This window comes from Rhopalosiphum maidis, chromosome 1 (assembly GCF_003676215.2).
Source record: "Rhopalosiphum maidis isolate BTI-1 chromosome 1, ASM367621v3, whole genome shotgun sequence".
Lineage (NCBI taxonomy): Eukaryota > Metazoa > Arthropoda > Insecta > Hemiptera > Aphididae > Rhopalosiphum > Rhopalosiphum maidis.
The window spans coordinates 87,892,192-87,918,256 of NC_040877.1; the positions used below are offsets into that span (position 1 = coordinate 87,892,192).

The following is a 26,065-nucleotide window of genomic DNA, read 5'->3' on the forward strand; positions in this document are numbered from 1 at the left end:
AAAAAATCAAAAATCGTTAGTCACAGTTTTTGTTTATAAGCATTTAAAGTTCAAATATTTATGAAATATGTTAAAATCGCGAAAATTTAAAATTGAAAATTCGTAAAATTTTTGTGGTTTATACCTAACCTAACCTAAGGTTTAAAACCCAATACAAGGTTATCCATATGTTTTCTTTCAAATAACTGTACTCGCGCCTTATCACAAAGTTTTAATTAAATTTTATTACGCCATTTGTGATGTTTCATATTAACTTCTATAAGAAATTATTTTAATTTTTCCCCGTTGTAGTCGTTGTACTTTCTTTCAGACTGTCCAGCCATCCTCGCAGACCACAGTAAACTCGTTGTCATGTTAACTAAGATAATGATAAAAACCTATATTAATAAATATTCATTTCGTTTCTATACTCAGGCCCTGATTTATGCAAGTGCAGATGGAGCACTTACACTTGGCCCCCAATTCTGGGGGCCTCGGGCTCTGAAAGTTTTAGAAAATTAATTTTTTTAAATTAATTCCACAAAAGTGTATTTTTTAAAATGTAATACCAACTGTCAATGTTCCGACTTTTGTATATTGTTATCATTAAATTGTCAGTTGAATTTAGGTTATTTTTGCTAATAATTAGTTACCATCACAAAATATTAAAATAATAATAATAGAAAATTGTTTGAACATCAGAAATATTTGATACCTAATTACTAATTTAAACTATTTTATGATAAAATGTAAATAGAAATTTGTCATTTTTTATTTAATTTTAATTATATAGAATAAATTGTTAAATTAAAAAGTTATTTTTCATTTTTATAATTTTACGGAAGACTGAAATTAATTTATTTTAATTTAAATTTATATAATAAAATCCTTAAGTATTTTTAATATTTTAATATAGTATAAATTTGTTATGTTATTTAATTAGTATTGTCTTTTCATTTTCCTTAATTTACTAGACCAAGTAACTAAATTGTATTTATAGTACATGAAATAATGTACAAATATTTTATGAGTTTTGAGATAGGTATTTTGATATTTAACACTTTTAACATATAAATATTTTTTTATTATTATTAACATTTCCCCCCTCTCTATGTAGAATTTTTCTAGAACATTTTTTTGATTTGAGGGCCCCAAAAATAATTGTGCACTCGGCCCTAATTTTATTAAATCAGGCTCTGCCGACTCGTGCTAATTTGTGTAATTATGTCAATTGCCGACAACGTGTGTGTGTTGGATCTACCGGTGACGTTCTCCACGGCGTCGTAGCATTATTCTATGAGCCATATTTATATCACGTAATAAATGCAATGGTGTGTTAACCATAATTTTGAAGGGCAATTGCCTGATAATTTTTAAGGGGTGATCGGGTGGGTGAGTACTGAAGTTAATGAGAAACTGTAGTAAAAACTAGCCTCAACTGATTTTTATACTTAATAGGAATAATAACTTCAATAATAAGTATTATATTAAGTAGTCAAGGGGTGGTTGATCATCTGAAAAATGAATTGCCCGATAAAATATTTCACTTCACCACTTCACTGCCTCAAACTCAATTCTAATCCATTGGAAATTATACTCCAAACTTCTACATATTATGTACATGCTTTCATCCATACTTATATACCTACACTGATGTATGATTACAGATGTGTATACGCATACATAAACAGTTTAGCAATACCTAAGTTAGAACCTAGAAGATAATATAATTATACATATCTATAATACGTATATAAAGGAAATACCGAACTATGTATTTTTCAAATAATGTATTTGATAATTATAGTTAACCAAACGTTAGTCATATACAAATCCTGCAGCTAAGACTCTAGAAATATTTATCAGTACTTTATTAAATTGCTATCATTTTTTTTTTCGTCATATGTCATACCAGTTTTCAAACGAAAATACATAATGTCAGTATTTTTATAGAAGCGCCAAGTTACTAAATCTTATATTATCATAATCAGACGGATTTAAAAAAAATTATAAATATTTTTACCACATTTTTTTATAATGCTTAGAACCGCGTGTGTATATTTTATATTCAAATATTTATAAACTCTAAAAAGGCCAATCCTTGCCCAATTAAGAAAGTATTTTACCTGGCGGTTTGTCTTTAGCCAAGCTAAAAAATATCCAGAAATACTAAATGTGAAAATGTAAAAACCCTTTAGCTCCTCTTAGAAACTAAAATAAGAAAACTATACATTATTGATTATGTGTAGGCAAAGGTACGATTAAAACCCGTAAACTATTTATTTTTTTAAACCGATTATCAATACAAAATTATGGACATTCATAACTTTGTCTTTAAAGGTCGAATTTTGACAAGAGGAATAAAAATCATGAAAATGTGCAAATTATGTTGAGTTAGAAATTCACAAAATTTTTCCTTTTTAAATCTAAGGTTTATAAATTTAATATAAGATTCCTCATAAGTTTGTATAATTTCACAAAAAAAAAAAAAACTCATATTTGTTTTGTCGTTTTTAAAGAAAATATTCCGGCTTGTGCTATAATTATGTGAAACACCAATAAAATAATTATGAAAGATTTTATATCGTTTTTCATGTTTAAATTTGAACTTGTTTTTTGATTTTCAACAATAAAATCGTCTTCAATCTACAAAAAAATTCGTAAATATATTAGTCATATAATATAGTTCACGCGAAAAACTTAATATTTACGTACGTTGATTATAAACGAATCCATATAAAATGATTAGAGCGATTAATGAACAATAGCTAAAAAAAATGTACAAACACTAACTAAATATTTCACGCGAAACAAATATTTTAGTACGTCACGTCGGTCGTCGTTTAAAGTTTAAACACGAAAACAATATACAAATTATTAGAGCGATTATGATTTATGAGGCAATAATAGCTAAGATGTACGATCACTAACTAAATAAGGTATGCTTTTTTAAAATTTATCTGGTGAGGTTACCATGATATAATATTATTTTTAGTCAGTATAGTATCCGCATCTTTAAGTCTATAGCGTTTTTGATTTGACGCATTTTTTGCGTTTTGGTAAAAATGCCCCAATTTTCAAAAAATATACATCCTAAACATGATAGGATTCATTATAATTATTTTATTTTAGTATATTAATGGAAATAATATATTTGTTAAATGATCTCTGATCTAATTCATTATCCGTCATTTTTAAAATTTATAAAAATTATGGTTGCATTTATTCAATTTTAAAATAAGTGACTATTTACTCTTAACTAGTCATCACGTTGAGTCAAAAGACCCAGTTTTGGTTAAGTTACTTTTAAAAAGTAATTAAGTTACTTTACTCGTTATTCAAATAAAATTGTAACGAAATTACTTTATTTTTCAAATAGAAAAGTAACTATAGAAATACACTACCTACCTATAAAGTAACACAAATTTATATAGATCAAGTCCGACACGCGCAGCGGATATCAATTGATGTGTCGGTCTGTAATTTTCTTCTACAGTGATCTGATCGGGTGAGTCACGATGATTCAAAATGTGCCAATATGTTTTTAAATCGTTTACGCGTATATACCCGAAGTTATATATGAAAATCAGTAAAAACTGTTTCACGGACGAATGTGTAGTATACTTAGGTACTAGTACCACAGGAGAATCCCGTTGGGATCTATGCCGACGACTTGATGTTACATATTAGTATATTACATTATATTATGTATTGAATTTACGTATGTTATTCTATTCGATATTTGATTACAAATTATTACTTTCAACTTATTATTATTATGTTTATTTAATTAACCTATATGTATAACCAATGTAATTATATGGCTATATGTAGCAACATAGCTAGGTTAACCTAACCTAGGTACTCGATAACATGCACTGTATAATCTCGTTTTTCATAATTATTTATTGCTTTTTTCTTAATCTAATTCTTATATTTATGGGTTAAACAAAAAAACACAAATTTACAACAACAAACAAAGTATTTTATTATTTTTATTTGTTTTCAGAAAAAATCTAAAACTTCAATAAAATACGAAAGGAAGTCGCGATCGACTCGAACACATGCCACGATCGACTTGTTGGTCACTGCTACTTTAAATAGGTCAAAATTGAAAATTCTCATTATTTTTCAAAACAAATAAAGCAAAAAGTATAATTTTTTACGCTAAACTTAGTTTTGATAATTCTATTTTGTTTTATTTTTTTAGTGTAACTCAATAAAGAACAACCGTAAATATTTGAAATTTTTCTTAAATACTTAAGTATATTAAAATTGTCTATATATGCTACAAAATTTTATATATTTTGATACTCTTTTACTTTTTAGGCTATTAACCATTTAACACTTGTTATCTATAAATGTTAATTTGATAATTTAATACAAGGTTTATTGCTCATTACCAATTAAAAAATATTGAAAAATATAGTCACAATATCTTTTTATAAATGTTTCAATTATTAAGTGTATTTTTTGATAAGATCCATATCATTGAAAGGATATAAAGATTCCAAAAGTATATATGAAAAATCATCAAAGATACTGTACTAGCGATCATGGTAAAAGCAATAAATGTCATATTAACAAGATTTCAGATTTTTGAAGCAGATAGAATAGTCTTAAATAATTACTATGCAATTAACAACAAATTCAATTATTTTTTTTTTACAAATTTAATATTTAAAATGAATTTATCAATCAAGGGTTTTTTTGAAGTTGGAATTTTGTAGTTGGTTAAACCAGAAATGTTTTATTACCAATTCTATATTTTTATTACTTATACTGCAGGCTAATACTCGTATAAACTGAATTTTAATTTTAAATCATAATATATGCTTATAATATTAAAAAAAAAAAACACTTTTTCTATGAAGATAGTACAGACTATTTATTATTAAAAAATAATATAGATGAAATTGCATCCTTGCTATAATATATATTCAATTAAATAATTGAAATCCACAAAGTTTGTGATAGTGATTGTTTAGGTAGTTAGGTTAGATTTAAGAACGTTTATTTTTGTCCATATTTTCCTCTCTAATAACTAATTGTGTTATCATATCCATTGTTTCATTAGATAAATTCATATTTTCATTACAAATCAAATGCAGCACCTAAAATAACGCATAATGTATTACGTAATTAATAATATTTACGAACAAGACAACTAGTATAATGTTGTTTACTTTTAACAAAATATCTAATTTTATTAAACCATCATGATCATTGTCAATTCTAGATAAAACTTGAATAATTTGTTGTATTTTGCGTTCATCAGGTACATTTTGTAATTTTCGTACGACTGCGATTAGTTCGTCAATCTTGATTGATTTACTAAGAGAAAGATAAATTCAATTAGGTTATGAAAATGACAAATAATATGATTTAAATTAAATACTTAAGTATTTACCAATCGATAGTAATCGTTGTGCTGACTAATTCTGTTTTCTCAAATTCTTTGATTACCTGATCTATGTCATTTATTTTGTTATTCAGTACTTTAAATAATTGTTTAGCTGCCTTCGATTCCTTAACTTGTTCCGTATTCATATTTTTTGCTATTTCTTGAAGATCTTTTATATGCTAAAACAAAAATCACAACATTTAATGTAGGTAGTTGATCAAAGGTAGTATATTTCTTTAGCTATTATTTACAATTTGACTGTTATGCTTACTTTTTGGTAACAATTAAGTTCAGTCTTCAAATTACTGATTACGGATTTTTCTACGATAAGTTTATTTTGCTCTGAACACATATTCTCTATAGCACATTCTAATGTTTTTAAATCATTTGATGTTAATTTCTATAAATAATTATTATGGTGAATATAATAATTCAAACATAAAACGACATGTCTAGTCCTCTAGACTTACTCCAATTCCAGTTGTATCTGTTAAAACAGGAGCCTTATCAACTATATTACAGGTATTATTTGAAGCATTTTTGTCGGCATTATCTAGCTGTGTTTTCTTTTCTCTCATGCATTCTTCTATTTCTTCTTTTGCCTTACGTTCCTCTTCTCCGATTGCTTTCAATTTCGCCTTGTTATCTATAGCACCACAACGTTCACACAAATCCGTTTCAGTAGATTCGCCAACACAATATGGCAAAGCACAAATTGCTTTTTTTAATAAATCATTATTTGGAATATTAGGCGTAAGGCTAAATGCTCTAGAAAGAAGAAGTAATAAGGGAGGAACTCTTTCATTGAGTGATAAGTTTAGCCACTCAGTTAGCTCTTGTTTCAAGCGACTTTCATTAAGACCATAAGCGCCCATACCACGAGACTTACAGGCATCTTGAAGTTCGCTCAACGTTAGGGAAGAAACGCCTTCTTTTTGAATCATCTAAGTAATTAAAATAATATTATTATAAATTAATAACATTTAAATATTATGCATTTCACCTTATCGTCAATTGTTAATGCTCGAAGTTTAAGAGTCAAGAGATATTTCAAAACGCTTGAAGTCCCAACTGGTTGTAGTTCGAGGACCCGACAAAGTGCAACCAATTGTGGTCGGGGTAATGAGTCAAGAGTAATTTCGTCTTTAAATAACTTTGAAAACTTAAGTATTTCATTAGCTGGTATAACAACGCCTTCTTTTCTTACCTAATATGCAGTCGAAGGTAAAATGTATAAAAATTAAAAACTTACAAAATCACTTAATTACATTTGCGAAAAAGTCTGAAAATTCTTTAGCAAATTCACTGGTATGCCCTTTACCACACACGGACATATTGTCTAAAGTCTCTTGAAGAAATTTAGCCATTTTGAGTTTCACTTTGAGAGATTGTTTGAGTTTTGCTTCCTAAAATAATTTTTAAAAAGGTAGAATATGATTTTTTTTTTTTAAATTAGCCAACCTTCTGATCCTTTGTTTCAAATGTAGTTGGTAACATACCCGGAAAAATCTTTATAAAAATAGGCAAAGTAAACTCGAGGAATGGAACGATAATGAACACGGAGAAAGGTACTAATCGGAAAAGATCGGCCATAGTTTGAATTAACTGAAATTATGTATAACAATTAATTAATAAAATCAAAACAATAACATATTTTCTCATCTTTATTTTTATTAAGATACCTACTTAAAACATACTGGCAAAAAAATGACTTATTAGTTATAAGAGATATCTATAATCAAGTACGATTAGGTTTATTATGGTATTTATATATAATCTAGTTTTTATTAAACTAAATGAATACATAATAATTTACAAAATTAAATTCTATTTTAAAAATTACGTTTAATCTGTTTTAGTATATCTACCTAATTTGTTTGATCTTTGATGGGTTGAATTTATAAAAATTATACATATAATTAAAACACCGTTAGGTAATATAAGAAAAATAAAAAAAAACTCAATTAAACATAAGTTAATTATTTTTATTTAACACCTAAGGTACATTTAATAATTATATAACTTTAAAAATATTTAAATGATAAGTATATTACTACTGAAGAAGTGTTATTTAAATTACATTCTATAGTATTCCTTCTATTAAATAAAAAAAATTATTTGTTTATTTATATTTAAAATCACTGCTGTAGGTATACAGCTAGATTATAATATATATTACATACCAATTAATTATTTATTTTTAACTATAGTTATACTAGTTATAGATTATATTATTTTTGTATATAATAGACATAATTTTAACTTGTAATATCATGTATAAAATGAATTGTAAAAATCTAAGTTACTGCTAAGTGTATAAAAAATGCTTTAATTAAGTAACCACGTAATTGCGAGTTATAAGGTTTTTAAAAATTATTTTTTGACTAGTTACTCTATATATTTACTATTCTTATTAGTATAATATAGGTACCTATTTTGATAACAACCACAAAAAAAATATTGTAATCACAATTTTATCATTTTCATTAATTTTTGGAATTATGTATTCAAAAATAAATTGTTTAAAATTTAAGCACGAAACATAATATGCAGACAATACATTTATTTATCTATTATAAATTTATTTTGTTATTATTAAATTTATAAAAAGCTTACTAAGTTATGTTCCCTTCTTGTCAACTCAACACCTCTCATTTTTTTAGTAGCCAATTTAAAGGAAATTTTCGTATTGAGTCCCAGAAGTTTAAAACCATAATAATAATGATTCAGTTCATCAATAATTTTCTGTTTAATCGACTTTTTAGGGGTTTTTGCTTCACAATCACCGCTATTCTTATTTTGACAATTAAGTTTGGCGGTGTTTACAGCTTCTTCGATTTTGGAACATGATTTATCCGATAATAATAATGATGTACATGATATTTGACGAAATTGTGAATTTAGTTGGTTTGTAGCATAAGATATTGGGAGAAATTGATTCGAAGCAATATTTGAGTAAGAAAATTTGTTAGAAAATGCATACAGATGCAAATTCGAACAAATCGTTTTAGATTTGTTACTGTTATTCATAAATGATTCTGGAATTAAAAAAAAAATAATAATAATATGATGGAAAATTTATTTATAAAACATAGAATATAGGTAAGTAGATATTGTCATAATTACAGATTTGCTAGTTTGATTTGTATGCACCATTATAACATACAGTTAGTTAGATAATTACTAAGTATATATCAATTTATTATATCATAATAATTGTAATAAAGATAATCTTTAATTATGTCTTAATAACCATTTAGGTTAATTTTTAAAATGTTTATTTTTTTTATTACAGTGGTCAAAAAGGTTATAAGACTTAATAAAGGTCAATACAATAATAAAATAAATAATTTTCAGTTTGAACTTGAATATATTTAAAGACATTAATTGATTTTCTGAATAATTTATTTTTCCGGGATAAATACATTCCTACCAAACTAAAATAATTAACAAATGGACACTATATGTATACTTTTATGTGTGATTGCACTGATCGAAGTATTCGAAAACCATTCGTAATTACAAATTTCTTCAAATTATATAAATTATAAATATTGATGGAAACGAGCACAAAAATATTTACTTAAAACCGTCACTTACTTTTGTCGGTTCGTAGAACGAATTTGACGACTCTTGTTAAATTCATAGTGAAAATGCTTTTATAAATAACTTTATAAACGACTATTGCATGTAGAATAATTTATACTTTTGATCCAATGAAGATGGGATATCAGTATTACACACAGTATAACATAACAGAATTATTTCTCGGTAATGAAACAAAATTACAAACAAATTAAACGAACTCGTAAATAAATGTGAGTAACAATGACTTATTGTTCCCCTGACGACAATATTTTTTATTACTACATCAACTAATTAATTGAATACCGTTGGAGTGTAAAAAAATAGTGATTGGTTAAATTAAACAATAATATTAATATTAATTATTTAAATGCTTAAAGTTTAAACATAAACTTCCTATTTTGTTTTAACTTTAAAAAACGGAGGTAGTACACTAGTACCTATACTTGATAATTTTCTTAAAATTTTTAATTACATGTAAAACGATCAAGTATAAACATTATTTTAGAACATAAGTTTCATGCTACAAAATCTTATACGCTTTATTAATTCAATAGATACCTACGTTTTTATGCTAACCATGGCGTGTAATATTATTTAAGTACTTAGGTACCTATGTAACCTATCACACGGTATTTATTATATTTAAAATAACATAATACAACTACCTACCACGATTTAAGGTAATATCTTCAAACTAAACTGTTTATGAACATTTAAAATAATATATTTTAGAAGCTCAATCGGGTAATAGCTGTAAGGGCCCATTTAGCCGAGGGCCCAATCGGCGATCGCCGACTCGCAGATCTGGTCAGGCTGCCACTGTATGCAAGTGTATTATAATCTACATTTCGGGGAGAGAGATTCTTATGACCATTTTGCAAAATTTCTGTTCATCCGTCATATTCTACTGCTGCTACAACACTTTTTAGTGTTTAGTACCTATATCTAGTTGCTTATTTTTCTCATAGTGTTCTCGATGTATTCTTACAAGTAGTGTTCTTCTTAATGGTTCTAACTACTAATTGTTGAACCTATTTTTGCTGCTTCTTTTTTGAAATCTCTCTTGTAATAAGGTTTGAAAATATTTTAACGATTTTATAAGTTGTTAATTTTTAATAATTGATTTATATACTAATAAATAAAACAATAATTCATTGTGTAAATACGATTTTCAATTTATTGATGTTTTAATAACAAATCAAGGTATATATTGATATAAATTTAAAAAAAGATAAATTATTTTCAGAAAAAAACGTACCCTAAGTGGTATCAATAATGTAGTACAATTTGATAAGAAAAAATAGTGTAAATGTATGAAATAAAAAATTATTTTCAGAAAAAAATTTGCCATATGGGCTATAAGTAGATATAATAGTAGATCTAATACATTTTGATAAATAAACAGTGTACAAAATGGTATAAACAACTTTGGTAAGTATAGAAAAGTGAAATGAATGAGATACAAAAAAAAAAATTTACCATATGGGCTAAAAAGTTGGTATAATACATTATATAAAAGAAGAAAAAATTGAAAAAATAAACAAAAATTTGAACAACAACAAGAAAACAATGATAATAAAGATATAACAAAAAAAGGAAATAAATATCGGCAGACGACACAATACAAGGCGGGGGGAGGATACGAGATGACGATTCGGTGCAAAAAACCAATGTGTTATAGGCCACTGGTCGCCTCCGCAACGTTTTCCGACCGGCCCACGAACAGACGAGTGTCACGAGATCGTTTCGCTCGGCCGTATGATACGACGACCACTAGACGGCAAGGCGAGGCCCGACAGCTTCGGTCGCGGGAGCCATGGTTGACGGCGAGCGGCTAGTGCGCGCGTCAGACGGCGGTGCAGACGACGACTCCTGGACGAGCGACGGAGACCAAAACGACACGGGGCGAGCGAAGAAGATTTGCAGAGGCTGCGAAATCGACGGCCACCGGATGGACGCGACCCGACCGGCTGCGGTTCGCCTCGCGACGAAAAAGAGAGAGATGCTCTCGCTCTCGCCACTGGCGTGTCCCGTAGTCGGCCGCGTCTGTCATCCGCGGTACTCGCGGTAGCAGCCGGTGTCGCGCGCCGCCGGGCCCTGTGAAACGCACAGTTTCCACGGGTCCGGCGCCGCTGACGTCCGTGTTCCAAGCTCAAAACAATATAATCGTCACTCACCCCGTGCCAAGCAGTCTCCGCCGCCTCCGCCGTAACGAGTCGTCGTCGGCACCGCAGTCTGATGCATATACAGTAGGTGTACCGCCGGGGCGGGATCGTTCCCCACGTCGGTACCGCTAGCCGTCTGTCGTCGTCAACGTCCACCATCGTTCCGCACGCGAACCGAAAGCTGCCGGGCGCCCGCCAAACCGTCATAGTGATCGACTGCAACGACGACCGAACTCGCGACGCCCGCGACATCCGCCTGTCCGCGAGTGGCCGGAAAACGTGTTCGGGCGACATACCGCCGCGCACCGTCCGTGCTCTGTCTCGTATCCCCCCCTTACCTGATTTCGTAGCCGTCGTCCTGCCGACGTTTTTGGCGGTGGGGGAGGGGTGGTGTCTGCGAACTTCGTCTCAACGCACGCAACAGCACAACCGTAGAGCGGAGCGCTTGATCCGTTTTCACGTAGATGCCAATCGCCTTCTACGGGAAGTCGCCAGGACACGCACCTCTTCACCCAACTCCTCTGACACCACGTTATCAATATTGATAACGCGTACCAGTTGAATAGATACATCGTCTTCATGAAAAATGCCAAACCCGTTGTTGATCAAATCAAATTTTAAAAAGCAAAGAACTGTGTAAATAGCCACTATGAGAAAAATACAGATATGTGACTTTATAATACGGAGAAAAAATTGTGATGATGTTTAACGTAAACGACTGTTGAAATGCAACTGATTTTCGTCCGTGATCGGCGCCGAGAATTTCGATAATTTCCCAGACGACGGGTATTGCGATGTTTTTATTACTAGCCAGCGAGTATCTAATCGACCAGTATAGGTATAATATTTTAAAACGACGATTTCGATTTGTTTTGTATTTATTTAGGTGTGTTATTCTTTAATTATAATAATATTTCATTTCTTTCGATTGAACTATACATGGAAACATTTTAAATAACACTAATAATACTTAACAAACTTTAACTTAAGTAGTTATGTAAAGTCAGTGAGTTTAATATATTATACGCGTTCGTACGTCGGATATTCCCAAGGACTAAACATATAATTATAAATATAAAATATATCATTATATCATCTGTGGAGCTATTTCCGATTGATTGATTGGCAATGTGAATATAACACGACAACGCGAATGTTTTGACGTTGTTGTTGTTTGTTTATTTAGCAAAGTATTTAAATTTCGAAAAATTACCGACGATTTTTAATTTCTTAACCAAATATGTATATGACATAGATGATTTTTTGATTATTTTTTTTCACTTAATAACTCATATAATACATAATACAACCGTCGAATATTATATAATAATTCACGTTTACGAAGATCTATCAATTCACCGTATTATATTATTATTCTTAATTCAACCAACCACATATCGTTTGTGTTTCACTTTGGGACACCAAACTTTTTACACTAGTAATGTCTTATATTCTATTATATAGGTAATAAATAATAATATATATCGTAAAGGTGGAGTATTTCACTACACAGCAGGTCTGCAGACCACGAACACTCATTCTTTTGTCTGTTCGTAAAATTTACGAGTGTATGACGTTGACGTGTAAAAGTTTACCTGCACCACAGTACCATGATATTCAATCGATGCGTCTTTACTTGAAGCTAAATTAACATCGCAGTATAACAGGGGTCACCAAATAATATTTTTGAAGGGCCACATTAGGAATCTGAAAATTTTTTGTGAACCTTCAAAATTCTAAGTAGACATATTCACATTATTTAAAAACCAATAATATTTAACAAAAATAATAATTTACAATAATAATACATATAATGTCGTAATATTGAATATAACATTATGATTTATGATTGCAGGTTTTATTCGGCTGTTTTAGTCTAACACAAAGTTATACAGATCTAGTCCGACACACATAACGTATATCATTTCATGTGTAGGTCTAAATTTTTTTGTCTACAGTGATCAGATCGGGTGTCACGATAATTAAAAATGTGCCAATAATACGTGTTTAAAACGTTTACACGTGTATACCCGAAGTCATATAATAATTATGAAAATCAGTAAAAATGGTTTTGCGGACGAATGTGTAGTAGGTACAGTGCAGACAAATATATTTCGCTTAGACCGAACCAACGGTGACGATTTAATATGAACTTAAATGATATTATATTGCATAATTCACGCATATTATATGAACCCCCGCGTGTAAAAGAAACCATTTTATCTTATGTACCTATACAAATATAAAAGTCGATAAAACGCCATGCCACTATTTATGTGAGTACTATTTTTTTTTCATTTTTAGTCATTGTTTCCGTAAACTATAATATAGTTATTAATTATATTATAATTAATCGTGTTAAAACTTTTTTCTCAGAAAAAATATTAAATTTTGTTTTAAAATAATAATATTAATACGGTCAACAGTAATCTATTTATACATACACAATTAACGCATAAAACATTAAAATATTCATATTACAACGTATAATGGAAATTTTATTTTCTTAATTAATAACACAGGAAACGATTAATTTTGTAGATTTAAGCGTTATAGAAATTCACTGCCAGTGTCAAGACGATCTAACAAATTAATCATAAAGAATTTTAAATATGATCGGCGGTATCCGGTCAAGGATTCGGTTCAGTTAATCGTACCGACCGAGAACTCGGCCCTTGACATTATCCGATTATTTGACGGTTTTTCGACGATTATGGTATAAGCACGACGACTTCAATTCGGAACAATTCTAATTACTTAGCGAACGGCTGGAGAGCAGAAATATAAAAGTGACAGAATAAACTTGTGCACGACCCGACTGTGTGTAAAATTTAAAATTAATTATAAAATTACGATTTTTAACATAATATTTAGTCTTATTATTTAATAAAACATAACAATGTCATCTTTGACGTTTGCAGTGGCTATTCACTTTATACCCATGTATAATGTGTACGAGATTGTTTGATTTCTATGTTTCTAATAAGTACAAAATATTATGGAAGTATAAAAAAGTTAAAATATTAATCCAGTTTTATTTATCAAAACCATAAGATCATTTTAATTTTCACATGTTTTTGTCAAAGTTGTAGAAATTCATACGGTATATAAGTACTCATAGTGGTTTACGAATTATTCGTAAAAATAAAATATCTTTTACAAAAATATCGTCTAATCAACAAGCATTAAGTACAGAAACGAAATGAATATTTATTAATATAGGTATTTATCATTATCTTGGTTAATATGACAACGAGTTTACTGTGGTCTGCGAAAATGGGTGGACAGTCTGAAAGAAAGTACAACGGGGAAAAAATATAATAATTTCTTATAGAAGTTAATATGAAACATCACAAATGGCGTGAGAAAATTAAAATTTATTCCATTATAATAAATTTTTTTTTACAGTTCTTGAAAGAAGACTTATGGATAACCTTGTATTGGATTTTTAACCTTAGGTTAGGTTAGGTATAAATCACAAATATTTTACGAATTTTCAACTTTAAATTTTCGCGATTTTAAAATATTTCATAAATATTTGAACATTAAATGCTTTTAAACAAAAATTGGGACCAACAATTTTTGATTTTTTTTTTTTACTACGATAAGTAGAACTTATAATAAACATTTTATTAAATTTTAAAGATTTTTTGGATAGCCAATTTTTTTTTATAGTCATTTCAAAAAAAAACTTAGAAATTTGATAATTTCAATTGTCTATAAATAGCTTATAAAAGTTTAAAATATTTTGAAAATTTAATGGTTAATAGATAGGTAACACTAATATAAACATTTGGTGAAAATTTCAAAAAAACACATCATTATAAAATCAATACATTGCTCACTTCGTTTAGAATCTAATAATAAGTTAACACTTACCAGTTTCAGATCCACAGATAATATTACACAAATAAGTAAAAGAGCTACCTGCCTAACAATAACATTTTTTTAAAATCTACATTACACTTTTTATTCAATGAGATGTACAGCAAATGAGACATATTTTTTAAACCATTAAGCATTTTTACTTTATCTATATATAATATAAAAGCTAAAATATTTTTTAAATTAGGTATATTAAGTAAAAAATGCTAATAAATAACATATTCAAGTAATAACTAATACTCAAGTATTCATTTTTTTTTCATATATTTATTAAGTTTAAATGTTTCAACATATTGTACCTATGTTATTACAAATTTGATAAAAGGCTTACATACTTACATTATAATATAACATATCGTTGTAACTATTTGTTAGGTACAAGTTATGTTGTTATATAAATACTAAATAGTACTGATTAGTAATAAAAATAAAATTGAAAAATATTAAGAGGATGTCAGCTCTTGGCGCAATATAATAATATTTATTTTATCTCTTGGGCCGATTTGGAACATAGGTAGATAAAACACATTAATGTAAGTAATATTGTTTTTTATGATTTTTAAATAATCTTATAGTAAAATTGACCATTACAAAAATTATATGGGATATTATAATTGAGAGTTTTCTATGTGTTGTACCTTCATAAATATCATTAATGCTGTTTAGTCTAGTGTAAGCCAGAGAGAGAAAACAGTACATTAACATACTCTTAGTTTATAATATTATTCCAATTCAAAATAGAATACAATAAATTGGAAGTATTTAACTTAATTATTATCTTAATTACTGAAATCCAGACTAAACATCATATTGTTAAATGTAGATGAATCAATAAGCTACAAAAGTATGCTACAATTTTTATCCAAAATCAATAATATTATTGATTTTTTTTTTTTTTTTAACAACAATATATATGGTTTAAAGTAAAAACATATAATAAATTAAAAGTAACTACAGTACAAAAATATTTAAAGTTATAATTAAAACGGAAGAATAGAATAGTTTGTCACAAAAAAATGTAATAATTAATATAATTAATGGATTTCATATATCTTTTATCGATATTAATATTTTCTTTGTTGCTGCTACTTAGGAATATGTCTGTATTTTAGCAGTGTTGCCTATGTCTGGGAAATTTGGGAATTTTGTTAGGATGGTACGTCGCGTGTATAGAGTTAGACTCCCCCGCCACCACTTATCCTGTCGACAAGTCCTCCTGCTACAACCACTTACTCAACTTGAAACTTTATATACTATACCACGGTCGAACAGGTTATCAACAATACAACAAATAATAAACAACAACAAACGAGACAAGTGTACAGAGCGACAGCGGTAGAGTGTACCAACTACCGAGTTGCCGTATTGAATAATGTAATCGCGTATTCGGCAGTAAATACTAAATCCCAACGCACCTGTCCTATGCTTTAATAATACATGCAGTTCCCTAATCCCCACTTTCCCAAACACCTTACTCCATAGTCCGTTCGTTATATTTTAATGTCGTGATTTTTAGTAGTTCGGTAAATCGTTTTAATAGTTTTACATTCGGTTGTTACTATTATCATTCTCGCTGTCGTCGTTCCATCGATCGATACATTACGCATATTATACAATTCAGTATAGTTTCCGGACCGGACTCAAGACGCGTATCGGGTTTGATTGTGCGACGTGCGTTATCCAGCCAAAGACGAATGTGATAATCGTACACGCGATGCACCCTAATCTTGCAACAACCTAACCGGAAGTGCGATTGACCAACAATGGGCCGTTTAGTTGGTCGTGAAGATGCAGTCGGAGATGACGCCTGCCCTTCACAACGGGAAATCGATTTTCAACCGTAGTAATTACCCGTAGCCCCGAACACGTACATTGATTTCATGGAATTTTGTAAATATTTGTTGCTCACCATTTTCCTGTTTCAATTGGTAATTATTTTTGTTTCGAAGTTTTTTGTTAGCTTTTATACATTGATGTAATAATATATTAATTTTTTTCATATCAGTTGAGTATAATTCACTTGTGTTTTTTTTAATGATAGTCGTTATTTGTAGGAATATTGTGTTAGGTAGTGAATATTTTTTTTGTGGCCCATAAAAAAATATATACTTACATTTTAATTTATCGTATAGATTTTTGTTCGTAATTATAATTCTATTAAATTCAAGAAGTTAGCCTTAATAATAAAAAACTATTTGGCATTTTTATCTGATGAAAATTCAAAATCTACACAATTTTTCAGTTTGGGATCTCCATATTCTTACTAGACACCACACTTAGGCATTACGGTAAAATAAGTGTATAATTTTTGTTAAGACTCAAGAAGTATATTATAAGCCATATTAATGGTATATCTAAATAATATAAACTATAATAAGTACTAATAATATTTATGATAATTTAAATACATAAAAAAAAAATGGGATGTCAAATTTAAAATTTGTATAATAATTAATAAAATATTTTAATAGTAATAATAAGAAATGTTTGAAAAGTTAAAGATGAATTTTAGATATTTTGTTTTTGATATTATAGTAAGTTTTGATTTGACTTTAATCATCATAGTAAGTTCCATTTTATGATTACACTGTTATTTACACAATGGTTTTTTGATTTACATTGTTAATGTAAATAAATATGTTTAAATATAATATAAATATTATTTTAAATGATTTATTATTTATTATTTTCAGGTTTCAGTTGGAGCAAGACAAGCATTTGATTTTCTCGGATTTATGTGGGGATCTGTACTAGCAAATTTCTTTGAACTTTTGTTCATTATTTTTGGAATATTTGGTGTAGTGCAGTCAGATGTATTATACTTATTATCAGTATGTTGTATTTCATTGGTTATTTAATAATACTATATAGATTATATTATAATTAATTATTAGTTGGTTTATCCATTTTGATTTTTGTTTTATTTTATATTTATTTATTATTATATTATAGTATTCAGCATGGAGTATTGTTTGGTGTATTTGGAATATATTTGTAGTTTTATATTATTTGGAATTGCCAATTTTTAGTAGTGTAAGTATATTACAATTAAAGTTTAATCATATAATAATATTTTTGGATTGCTTGTTTTTGATATTTCAATTTGTAAATTTAATATTTTTTAATATTATTATTACTACTATTTTGTAGAGCTTTGATGTTATGAGCCTTGGTGCAGATAGTGTTAGTTGGTGGGAATCTAATGGCCCTGGTTGCAGAGTATTTTTTTATCCAAATCACACCGGTATTGAAGAAGATGCTATTAAGCCAATTAGACCAGATTTGATCACTGGATGTGTTCTAGATTATCAAAAAATTGAAACGGCTCAAGCATCCTTACAAATACTTTTTGCTGTAAATTATCATTAATACTATATTTAATCATGGTTTTTTAAAAGTATAACTGTAAATATAACTTGTAAACATATCTTGTTTTTTAGGTTTTTGGTATTCTTTGTAGCTTGTATGTATCATGTTGTTCAAAATCTAGAGATGAAGGTATAATTATTACATATAAAATTATAAAATCAGAATAATTAAATCTAGTTAATAAAAAATAATATTTATTATATTTAGATGCGGGGTTTAAAATTAAAAAGGAGCTACAAACACATTCATTATGTCTAATTTATAATTTAATCTATTCCAAATAAGATCATCCTTCAGTGGCCGAGTTTTGCGCATGGGCATGGCTTCCGCCGCTGGTAGAACTGCAGTCGAATAACTACTAAGTGGGGGAGCCTGACTGCCTCCGGACGACAACTGGTCGCCGCGCAAGGCTGATCTTATTTGGAATAGACTATATACTTTATGTTTTACTTTGGTAACAGTTGTACAGCTAAAATTTAAAATTTTAACTACATGAATTTAATATAAGTTATAATTAAGGAGTTAATACACCAAGCTTTGTTTTCTCTGTTTATCCAGAACATAATATAATAATAAAGATATTCTATATTTCCACGGTTACGACTGTCTGGTTCAGTTTTGGGCAACGGCACCTACTATATATTTTATAAAGAATATTTCTAGTGCATTTTTAATATTTTCATCTTTGAATAAGTTATTAATGGTTACAATAATCAAAATTATTAATTAATTTAAATCAAAATATATTTATATTTAAAAAAAAAAAATATTAGAAATTATCCAGTTATTGCACAGGAAATATTCTTCTTTATAAATTATTGTATAATAGGCGCTTTTGTTCTAAACTGAAACCAGAGAGTCGAGAGTTGTAATTGTGGAAATACGAAGTATCTTTGTTCCTATATTGTGTACGAGATAGACAGAAAACAAATGTTAATGTTACATTTATGGCCTTTTGATGGAATATTCTTATATTGTGTTAAAAAATAATATTGTTATTTTTTAAGAGAATGTTAGTGCAATTTATTTGCTCTCAACCCACATAGAACATGACAAGAATACTTTCTAAATTTCTAATACAATTTTTTTGTTTATAATTTTAAAACAAATTTATCTATTATCAAACTTGTTGTAAATTCAATTACATTCTTTTGTTGATTGTATTTAATATTATAATTAAAAATTGAGTTGATTTTACTTTTTTTATAGCTGTAAAATAGAAACAATACATACTGGTGTGGCATGGCTTTAAGTTAAAATGTTTATACTTTAATGTAAAATAATAGTATTCATCAATATAGATTAATACTTGGTTATCATCTATCTCTTTACTTTTCTAATAGAACAATTTATGAGAGTTCAAAAATGTTTTCGTTCATTTTTATTAATGTGCAAATTATTCAAAAAACCAATAAACAGTTTTATGTTTAATGTTAGGTTCTGTGTTAAATTATTGGTACAAAAATGATTTTCTGTACAAGATGATTTTAAAAACTAAGGATTTGCTTAAGATATTTTTCACTACATAATTAAAATTGTTGGATTATGGATTATGATATTCATAAAATGTAATAATAACTATTAAGAATATTAATTGTGTAAGGGAGACAAAATGTATAATAAGCGTTTTTTTTTAATTAAGGATTTAAAGCTTCAAAGCTACTAAAATTATTAAAATTTATTTGTTGTGTTTAACAAATAAAAAAAATAGGAGTTGATTTTCGAATATAGATTTGAATCATTTTAACTTAAAAATGTTTTTTAAAATAATTAAAATATATACTTTTTCAGGAATTTACTACAAGAGTAAGCAACCAAAAAATATTACACCAATATATTCTATTGAATATAGTTCACGTCGAGGAGATGAAATTGAAGAAATAAGCACTATCAGTGGCAGCGAAGGTATAATAATATACTTTACATTGTATTTTGTTTTAATGTGTCATAACTAATGACACTATTTACCAGATGGTGATTTAGATGCACAAAGTTCACAAAGTAAACCCATGACACCCAGACGAGTAAAACGAAGAAGTGTAACTTCAAGGGGTACACTACCTCCTCCACATCAAGCTCCACCGCCATATCTTAGACGTCAATCTAGCTCTCAATATTCTAGTCGAAGACATAAAAATCCTGTTTCTAGGCTTATCCAACAACAGTATTCAAGTATGTGAATGAATAATTCATTGTTATTTTTGTATTACCTATGTACTAATATTTTATAAATATTAAAAATTTTAGATAACGGTTTAAACGATTCATCAACATCAAATGATTCAAGTCACCCATTGTTCCCAGAATGTCGAGTTGAATTAAGACATGTTAACCGAGGCATTGTGAATCCTGCTTTAGATACAGAATCTGAACGTCCAACATCAGCACGTTCAACATATTCAAATTTCCATGGAGCACGAGGTCGGCCTAGACAAGTTAGCACTCATTCAACTTTTTTTGCCCCATCAGAACAGCCTCCACCAGCTTATCGTAGTAATGCTTCTGTTAATTCTGAAACTGTTATATGATTTAGAACAATTGTAAAAAGTGTAGTTCAAAGTAGATACAATTTTAAGATCTCATTTTTATTTTAAACAATGTTACTACTTAAATAAAAAAATAGTAGTGGTTTGTTATGCTACCTTTATCATTTTTTTTTTTACGTTCAATATTTTTGGAAATAAGGCTTATGAATGAAAATAAATTAAATTTAGTTAAATTTAGTTTGTAGATAGTATATCAAACCATTATAAAAAAAATCATTTTTATTTTTATATTGGTACATAATGTTTAAATTAAATTTTAGGCAAATTTTCTCAACAAAAAAAAAGGTTATTAGAATAGAAAATTTCTTATTGTTTTTTGTGGTATTTTGTCTGATATAGTAATGAATTTAAGATATTCATTACATTCATAAATGTTATATTACTTATTAGTATTAATCAAAATTTCTAATTGGGTTTTAATTTCTGAATTTTTATTTATCACGAAATATTACATTAAATATTAAAATTTTTTAAATGTATCAAAATAAAATAAAAGAGATTTACCTAATTTTAAACATTGAAGTATTAACAACAATTATAATTGACAGTTTCTAAATTTCATTTAATTTTTCTGTAACTATTATTTCTACTTTTGATAATGTATAATGTCTTGAGATAAAACTATTAAGTTTTTTTTCACGATTGACCAAAATTTAGATAGTTCCTGTTTTCTTGTTTTTAACTACAGTTAAAGATAAAATTGATGGTATATAAATATAAATGTATGTATATCATATATTGTGTCCTCTATTAGGTATATATTGTAATATAAATTTTAAATTAATAATTAGAATCAAATTAATAAGCTCAAATATTTTTTTTTTTAATCTTGATATACAGTTATAAAACTAAAAAAAAAGTACTGTGTTGGTTTTTAATTTGTATTCTTACTCAATGGCTTATATTATTAGGTTGAAAAAGATGCTTTGTTTTCTTTCTGAGCCCCCACCTGCAACATGACAAATTTTATATTCTTAACTTTAATATCAGAGTGAAGTGAATTGACCTATTGTCAAATTTATAGAACTTTAAGTTAAGAATATTATTTGTGTTGATATATTTGCTTTTCTTGTGATATTTTAACACTTCTGTACTTAATATCCAAGGACAAACTCATATAATGTTATTACTTATATGTTTGGTAATAGGTCAGTTTACTTTTAATATTATGGGAAATAGAAATAAAATCTCCACGTTGGTTGTTTGTATCCGTGGGTCACAGAGAGAAAACAAATAGTACTTTGAAATCCCCATAAATAATTAGAGCATTATTTCTTAACTTAATATAACATTGGAATATTCCATTAGCTCTAACTTATATTAAATTCATACAGTTAGTTCAAATTTCAATATTTTAGCTCTATAACTGTTACCAAAATAAAATTTAAACTATACGTAAGATTATAAATATATTTAGTCATAAGTAAATAAAAATTCTCATTTTTAATGTTTATAATGTAAACTGCCAATAACAATCGGCAAAGATCATAGGTTGTTGAAAAAAGTTCTCTGAAATATAAAATTAATAATTTTAATTTTAAGTTCTTTATCTAAGCAACAAAATAAAGTAAACAGACTTAATATCGTCTTAATATGATTATACCTTTATCAGAACATTCGTGTTCCGTCCATTTTGTATAACTTTAAGTTAGAATAAATAAGTATAAGTTTTGAATGTGCAAATTTTTTTTATACTTAAAATTTTTTAAACTGTGTAGTTAAAGTATGAACAATAAGTTCATATTATAACATTATACCTATATATTTAAATATTGTTGATTAGCAATTAAATAGCAACGAATGTGTGTTTAGAACGTTAAATTTAGTCTAATATTGCATAAACGACTGATGTTTATACAAGTCTAAAACATTTTTATATTTTTTTTTTTTGTACTTTCTGAAGTGTATTATCTCATAATGTTAAAATACAATTGTTTTATAAGATTTAAGTATTATGCTCTATGCCTATGAGCTTAAGGTTTTTAAATTGTACTCGGGTAGTCATATACTATAAAATGATAATGATGAATACAAAGTTTGTGACCACAATGTGTAGCTCACTCATGCTCAATACGCCATGCACGTGCTAAGCTACTCGCTTAGGCTGTGCTTGGATAATTGATGATGATATAAAGGCGAGCAGCAAGTTGTAGGAATCAATCTTTTGACCATTTTGTAAACAATTATTTAGAGATTCATTGTCAAATAAAAATAGGTGTTTGGAGTATATATTATTGTACAAATAAATACCAAATAATGTATATGAAAGCTTTTTATTTATATACAACAATACTTAAAATTCAATAGGTTAAATGTAGCTTAACATAATGTCAAAAATCAGTCTAATATCAAAACACTAAAACAAAAATATTTGAATATAAAATATAAATTGTTTTATCCTTTAGTGTACTAATAAAATAAAATAAATAAACAAATATGGGAAGACATGTAAAATGAATAGAACTTAGTAGGTATTAATTAATTAATATATTAATAGCTTTGTATTAATAATTCAACAAACCATTTTAACATTTTATTAATTTAAGCCAAATAATTGTGATATTTTTTTTTCTAATTTGGTGTATTTGTTTTTGTTGTGATTTACTGTAAGTACTTAAAAAAATATGTTATATACTCCTATTTCAAAATAAACAAGCCTATCCAACTTATACATTGTTGTATATTGTAATCATCACATAACCATGGATTATTAATATTTAATGTTACTACTAAATATTTTTAATCAATGTCATAACTGTTTAATAAAAGGTCAAAATCACAGAAGATAGAATATAACCACCATATTATTTTAATGAGATTAATTTCAAAACAAGACAAAATTGAGATGCAAAAAAAACGGATGTAATTTTATGTTCAACATCCAATGTGCAGGTTATGAGCCATGTCATTCATAACCTGCCTCTGTAACTGCTATAAATGATCAACGTCCGCCATGGTAATGCCTTTCCAGGCTATTGTAATGCAGTAGTGTTGTAACAATTGTTTGAGTAGTTCTAGTTCATCTAGCATTTCTAATCTTTCCATGCGATATCTATCTTCTTCAGGCAAGTATTCATATACATTTATCATATTCCAACTTCGTGCACTATCCCAACCGACTCTAACAAATCTATTTGACAAAAAAATATTATAAACTAGGTATTTTAAATAAATTGTATTTATATTTTGATATTCAGACCTGTCCATTTGTGTTTGGGGGCTTAAACACGCATCAACACCAGCTAACTGACATCCTCTATTGCGTAAGTTATCAAGCATGATCCGTCCAAAATTATCATTCATGTTCACCTAAACAATCATATTTACATTATTGAAAATCTTGTTTATAGAAATTGGACTGTTGCAATGTTGTACTTGTTCATAATTAATAAAAAAAATGTCATTAAACTTCTTAGCAATCCAATGCAATAACATTGATGAACTTTCTGGCTCCATATAGACAAGAACACATTCAGTTAAAAACATTGTGGGCACATCAAAATTTATGCCGCTTTGAGTTAATTTTTTATCTAATTCTGCCAGATTTCGAAGATCTGTGCCGATTATGTGGTAGTCAGGTGCATGTAAATCTGATCCTACGATTTTGACTTCACCCTCTGTATTATAGAATAATAATCAACAGTTATTAAAAATGAAAAATAATTGAATACTGACGGCTAATCAATAACATACCTTGTTGGTTAATGGTTTGTAATAAAATTTGACTCTTTTTGATTAAAAAACATTTTTTGGACGTGACTGAAGCAAAGTCTATTTCAATATAATTATTAACTGTGATTCCACTATTTTTCAGTCTCCAGTATAGAGTGTCAAACCCAGCACCAAGATTTATAATTTGACAGTTTGATCCAGTTTTCTACGAAAACACGAAGAAATTAAAAATATTTAATTTTGAAAATCAAACGATGTGCAGAACTATGTAGACAATTGACGTTCTTTGTAAATACCTTGAGAAATTTGTCCATAAACATGGCGACACCTTTGGTGCGAGCGTAATATCCTCGATTAATCTCCGGTGTTTTACGTTCATAGCCAGTAACGAAATACTGTATGAAATCGTCTTGCCAATAGCCCATCTTCACGGCTGAATACTTGCATTTTGTCGCATCACAGTTGGTTGCTTGCACCCCATCATCGAAAGACATATTTTGACTCTGGTGATCAGTTACAGCTTATTAATTAGGATATGTTACTGTAACACTGTCATTATTCAGCTACACCAGCAATCGGATACGAGTTCGTCGTCGAAAAATTGACTTCGAAATCTATCATATAATATTACAATTGCGTTGGAAAACTATGAACCTAGAAAGTAAGATCGTTTAAAATTGAAACAAATGTTATAAATAATTGAATCCGAGTAATACGCCAACACTAGAATATTCCAAGTCAAACCGTTTTCTATGAGACTGTACACTACGCTAAGTCACTGAATGTTCCATAGTCTACAGTAAATGTTGTATACTTTAATACTTTATCAGTATTGTTATCATCTATCGGCAGAATAAAACCATTATCACAGAATAGATAATATATTATGTATTATTATATCATCAACTCTAAACTGGCGCTGTTACATCACAGAGTTGAGAATAATAATAATTACTCTATAGAATACGGATGGACTACGAATTGTAAAGCTAGTCTTTAGTCTTTACGAAATAACAATAATGATAATCTGATTCTCTCTTTTCTTTAAATCGTATTGGTATTATGAACATTATTATTATCCAGAGGAAAAACTACGAAGTGCCGAAAGTCAAAAATAGCCGACTAAAGTGAAAAATATAATCCAAATTTATCGCATCCGCTAGAATACGCTCTGAAAAGTAGTGACTAATGATGTTTTTACTAAATTATTAATGATACAATAAATTATACGAATGTACCTACATTGTACACCGCGATTTAAGATAATAATATAATTATAATACTATTAATACTATATAGAAGTATATATATATATATATATATATATATATATTATAAGTTATTAATATATATATTTGTGTATATATTGGAGTACCTTAAATGTTTTAATAACTATATCTTAAACCGTAGTTTATAATTTACATTTACTACATTAATTGTACATTGATACTTGACAG

General features: G+C 28.0%; 3 protein-coding genes across 4 annotated transcripts; 1 reads left to right on the plus strand and 2 right to left on the minus strand.

The window, feature by feature from the left end:
- Positions 1-4,982: 4,982 nt before the first annotated feature.
- On the minus strand, positions 4,983-9,029 carry LOC113557707 (mitochondrial proton/calcium exchanger protein-like). Its single transcript, XM_026963263.1, has 10 exons — positions 8,984-9,029; positions 8,000-8,421; positions 6,845-6,988; positions 6,652-6,789; positions 6,387-6,590; positions 5,854-6,327; positions 5,655-5,783; positions 5,390-5,562; positions 5,166-5,313; positions 4,983-5,093 (listed from the first exon to the last, which is right to left on the minus strand). Exons 1-10 carry the CDS (start codon positions 9,027-9,029, stop codon positions 4,983-4,985), a joined length of 1,989 nt encoding a protein of 662 aa, XP_026819064.1.
- A 7,346-nt stretch (positions 9,030-16,375) lies between these two features.
- On the plus strand, positions 16,376-21,071 carry LOC113556577 (sodium/potassium-transporting ATPase subunit beta-1-interacting protein). Of its 2 annotated transcripts, XM_026961610.2 has the most exons (8): positions 16,376-16,949; positions 17,715-17,852; positions 17,974-18,054; positions 18,172-18,375; positions 18,462-18,519; positions 20,182-20,295; positions 20,362-20,562; positions 20,638-21,071. In XM_026961610.2, exons 1-8 carry the CDS (start codon positions 16,902-16,904, stop codon positions 20,916-20,918), a joined length of 1,125 nt encoding a protein of 374 aa, XP_026817411.1. In that variant the 5' UTR covers positions 16,376-16,901; the 3' UTR covers positions 20,919-21,071. The 2 variants fall into 2 exon arrangements, with proteins under 2 accessions (XP_026817411.1, XP_026817412.1); XM_026961611.2 differs by lacking the exon at positions 17,974-18,054.
- Positions 21,072-23,244: 2,173 nt separating this feature from the next.
- Positions 23,245-25,865, minus strand: LOC113556526 (leucine carboxyl methyltransferase 1). Its single transcript, XM_026961529.2, has 5 exons — positions 24,905-25,865; positions 24,630-24,813; positions 24,312-24,553; positions 24,136-24,245; positions 23,245-24,066 (listed from the first exon to the last, which is right to left on the minus strand). The coding sequence occupies exons 1-5, from the start codon at positions 25,100-25,102 to the stop codon at positions 23,868-23,870; spliced, it is 933 nt and encodes a 310-aa protein (XP_026817330.1). The 5' UTR covers positions 25,103-25,865; the 3' UTR covers positions 23,245-23,867.
- Between the last annotated feature and the right edge of the window lie 200 nt (positions 25,866-26,065).

Coding starts and splice junctions, on each gene's coding strand:
- LOC113557707 (XM_026963263.1), bottom strand. CDS start 9,029: ATGAATTTAACAAGAGTCGTCAAATTCGTTCTACGAACCGACAAAA. Junction 8,422..8,983: donor CGTTCTACGAACCGACAAAA/GTAAGTGACGGT, acceptor TTTTAATTCCAG/AATCATTTATGAATAACAGT. Junction 5,784..5,853: donor CAGATACAACTGGAATTGGA/GTAAGTCTAGAG, acceptor AATTATTTATAG/AAATTAACATCAAATGATTT.
- LOC113556577 (XM_026961610.2), top strand. CDS start 16,902: ATGGAATTTTGTAAATATTTGTTGCTCACCATTTTCCTGTTTCAATTG. Junction 18,055..18,171: donor AATTGCCAATTTTTAGTAGT/GTAAGTATATTA, acceptor ACTATTTTGTAG/AGCTTTGATGTTATGAGCCT. Junction 20,563..20,637: donor TATCCAACAACAGTATTCAA/GTATGTGAATGA, acceptor TAAAAATTTTAG/ATAACGGTTTAAACGATTCA.
- LOC113556526 (XM_026961529.2), bottom strand. CDS start 25,102: ATGTCTTTCGATGATGGGGTGCAAGCAACCAACTGTGATGCGACAAAA. Junction 24,814..24,904: donor TTATGGACAAATTTCTCAAG/GTATTTACAAAG, acceptor GTGTTTTCGTAG/AAAACTGGATCAAACTGTCA. Junction 24,067..24,135: donor CCCCAAACACAAATGGACAG/GTCTGAATATCA, acceptor TTTGTCAAATAG/ATTTGTTAGAGTCGGTTGGG.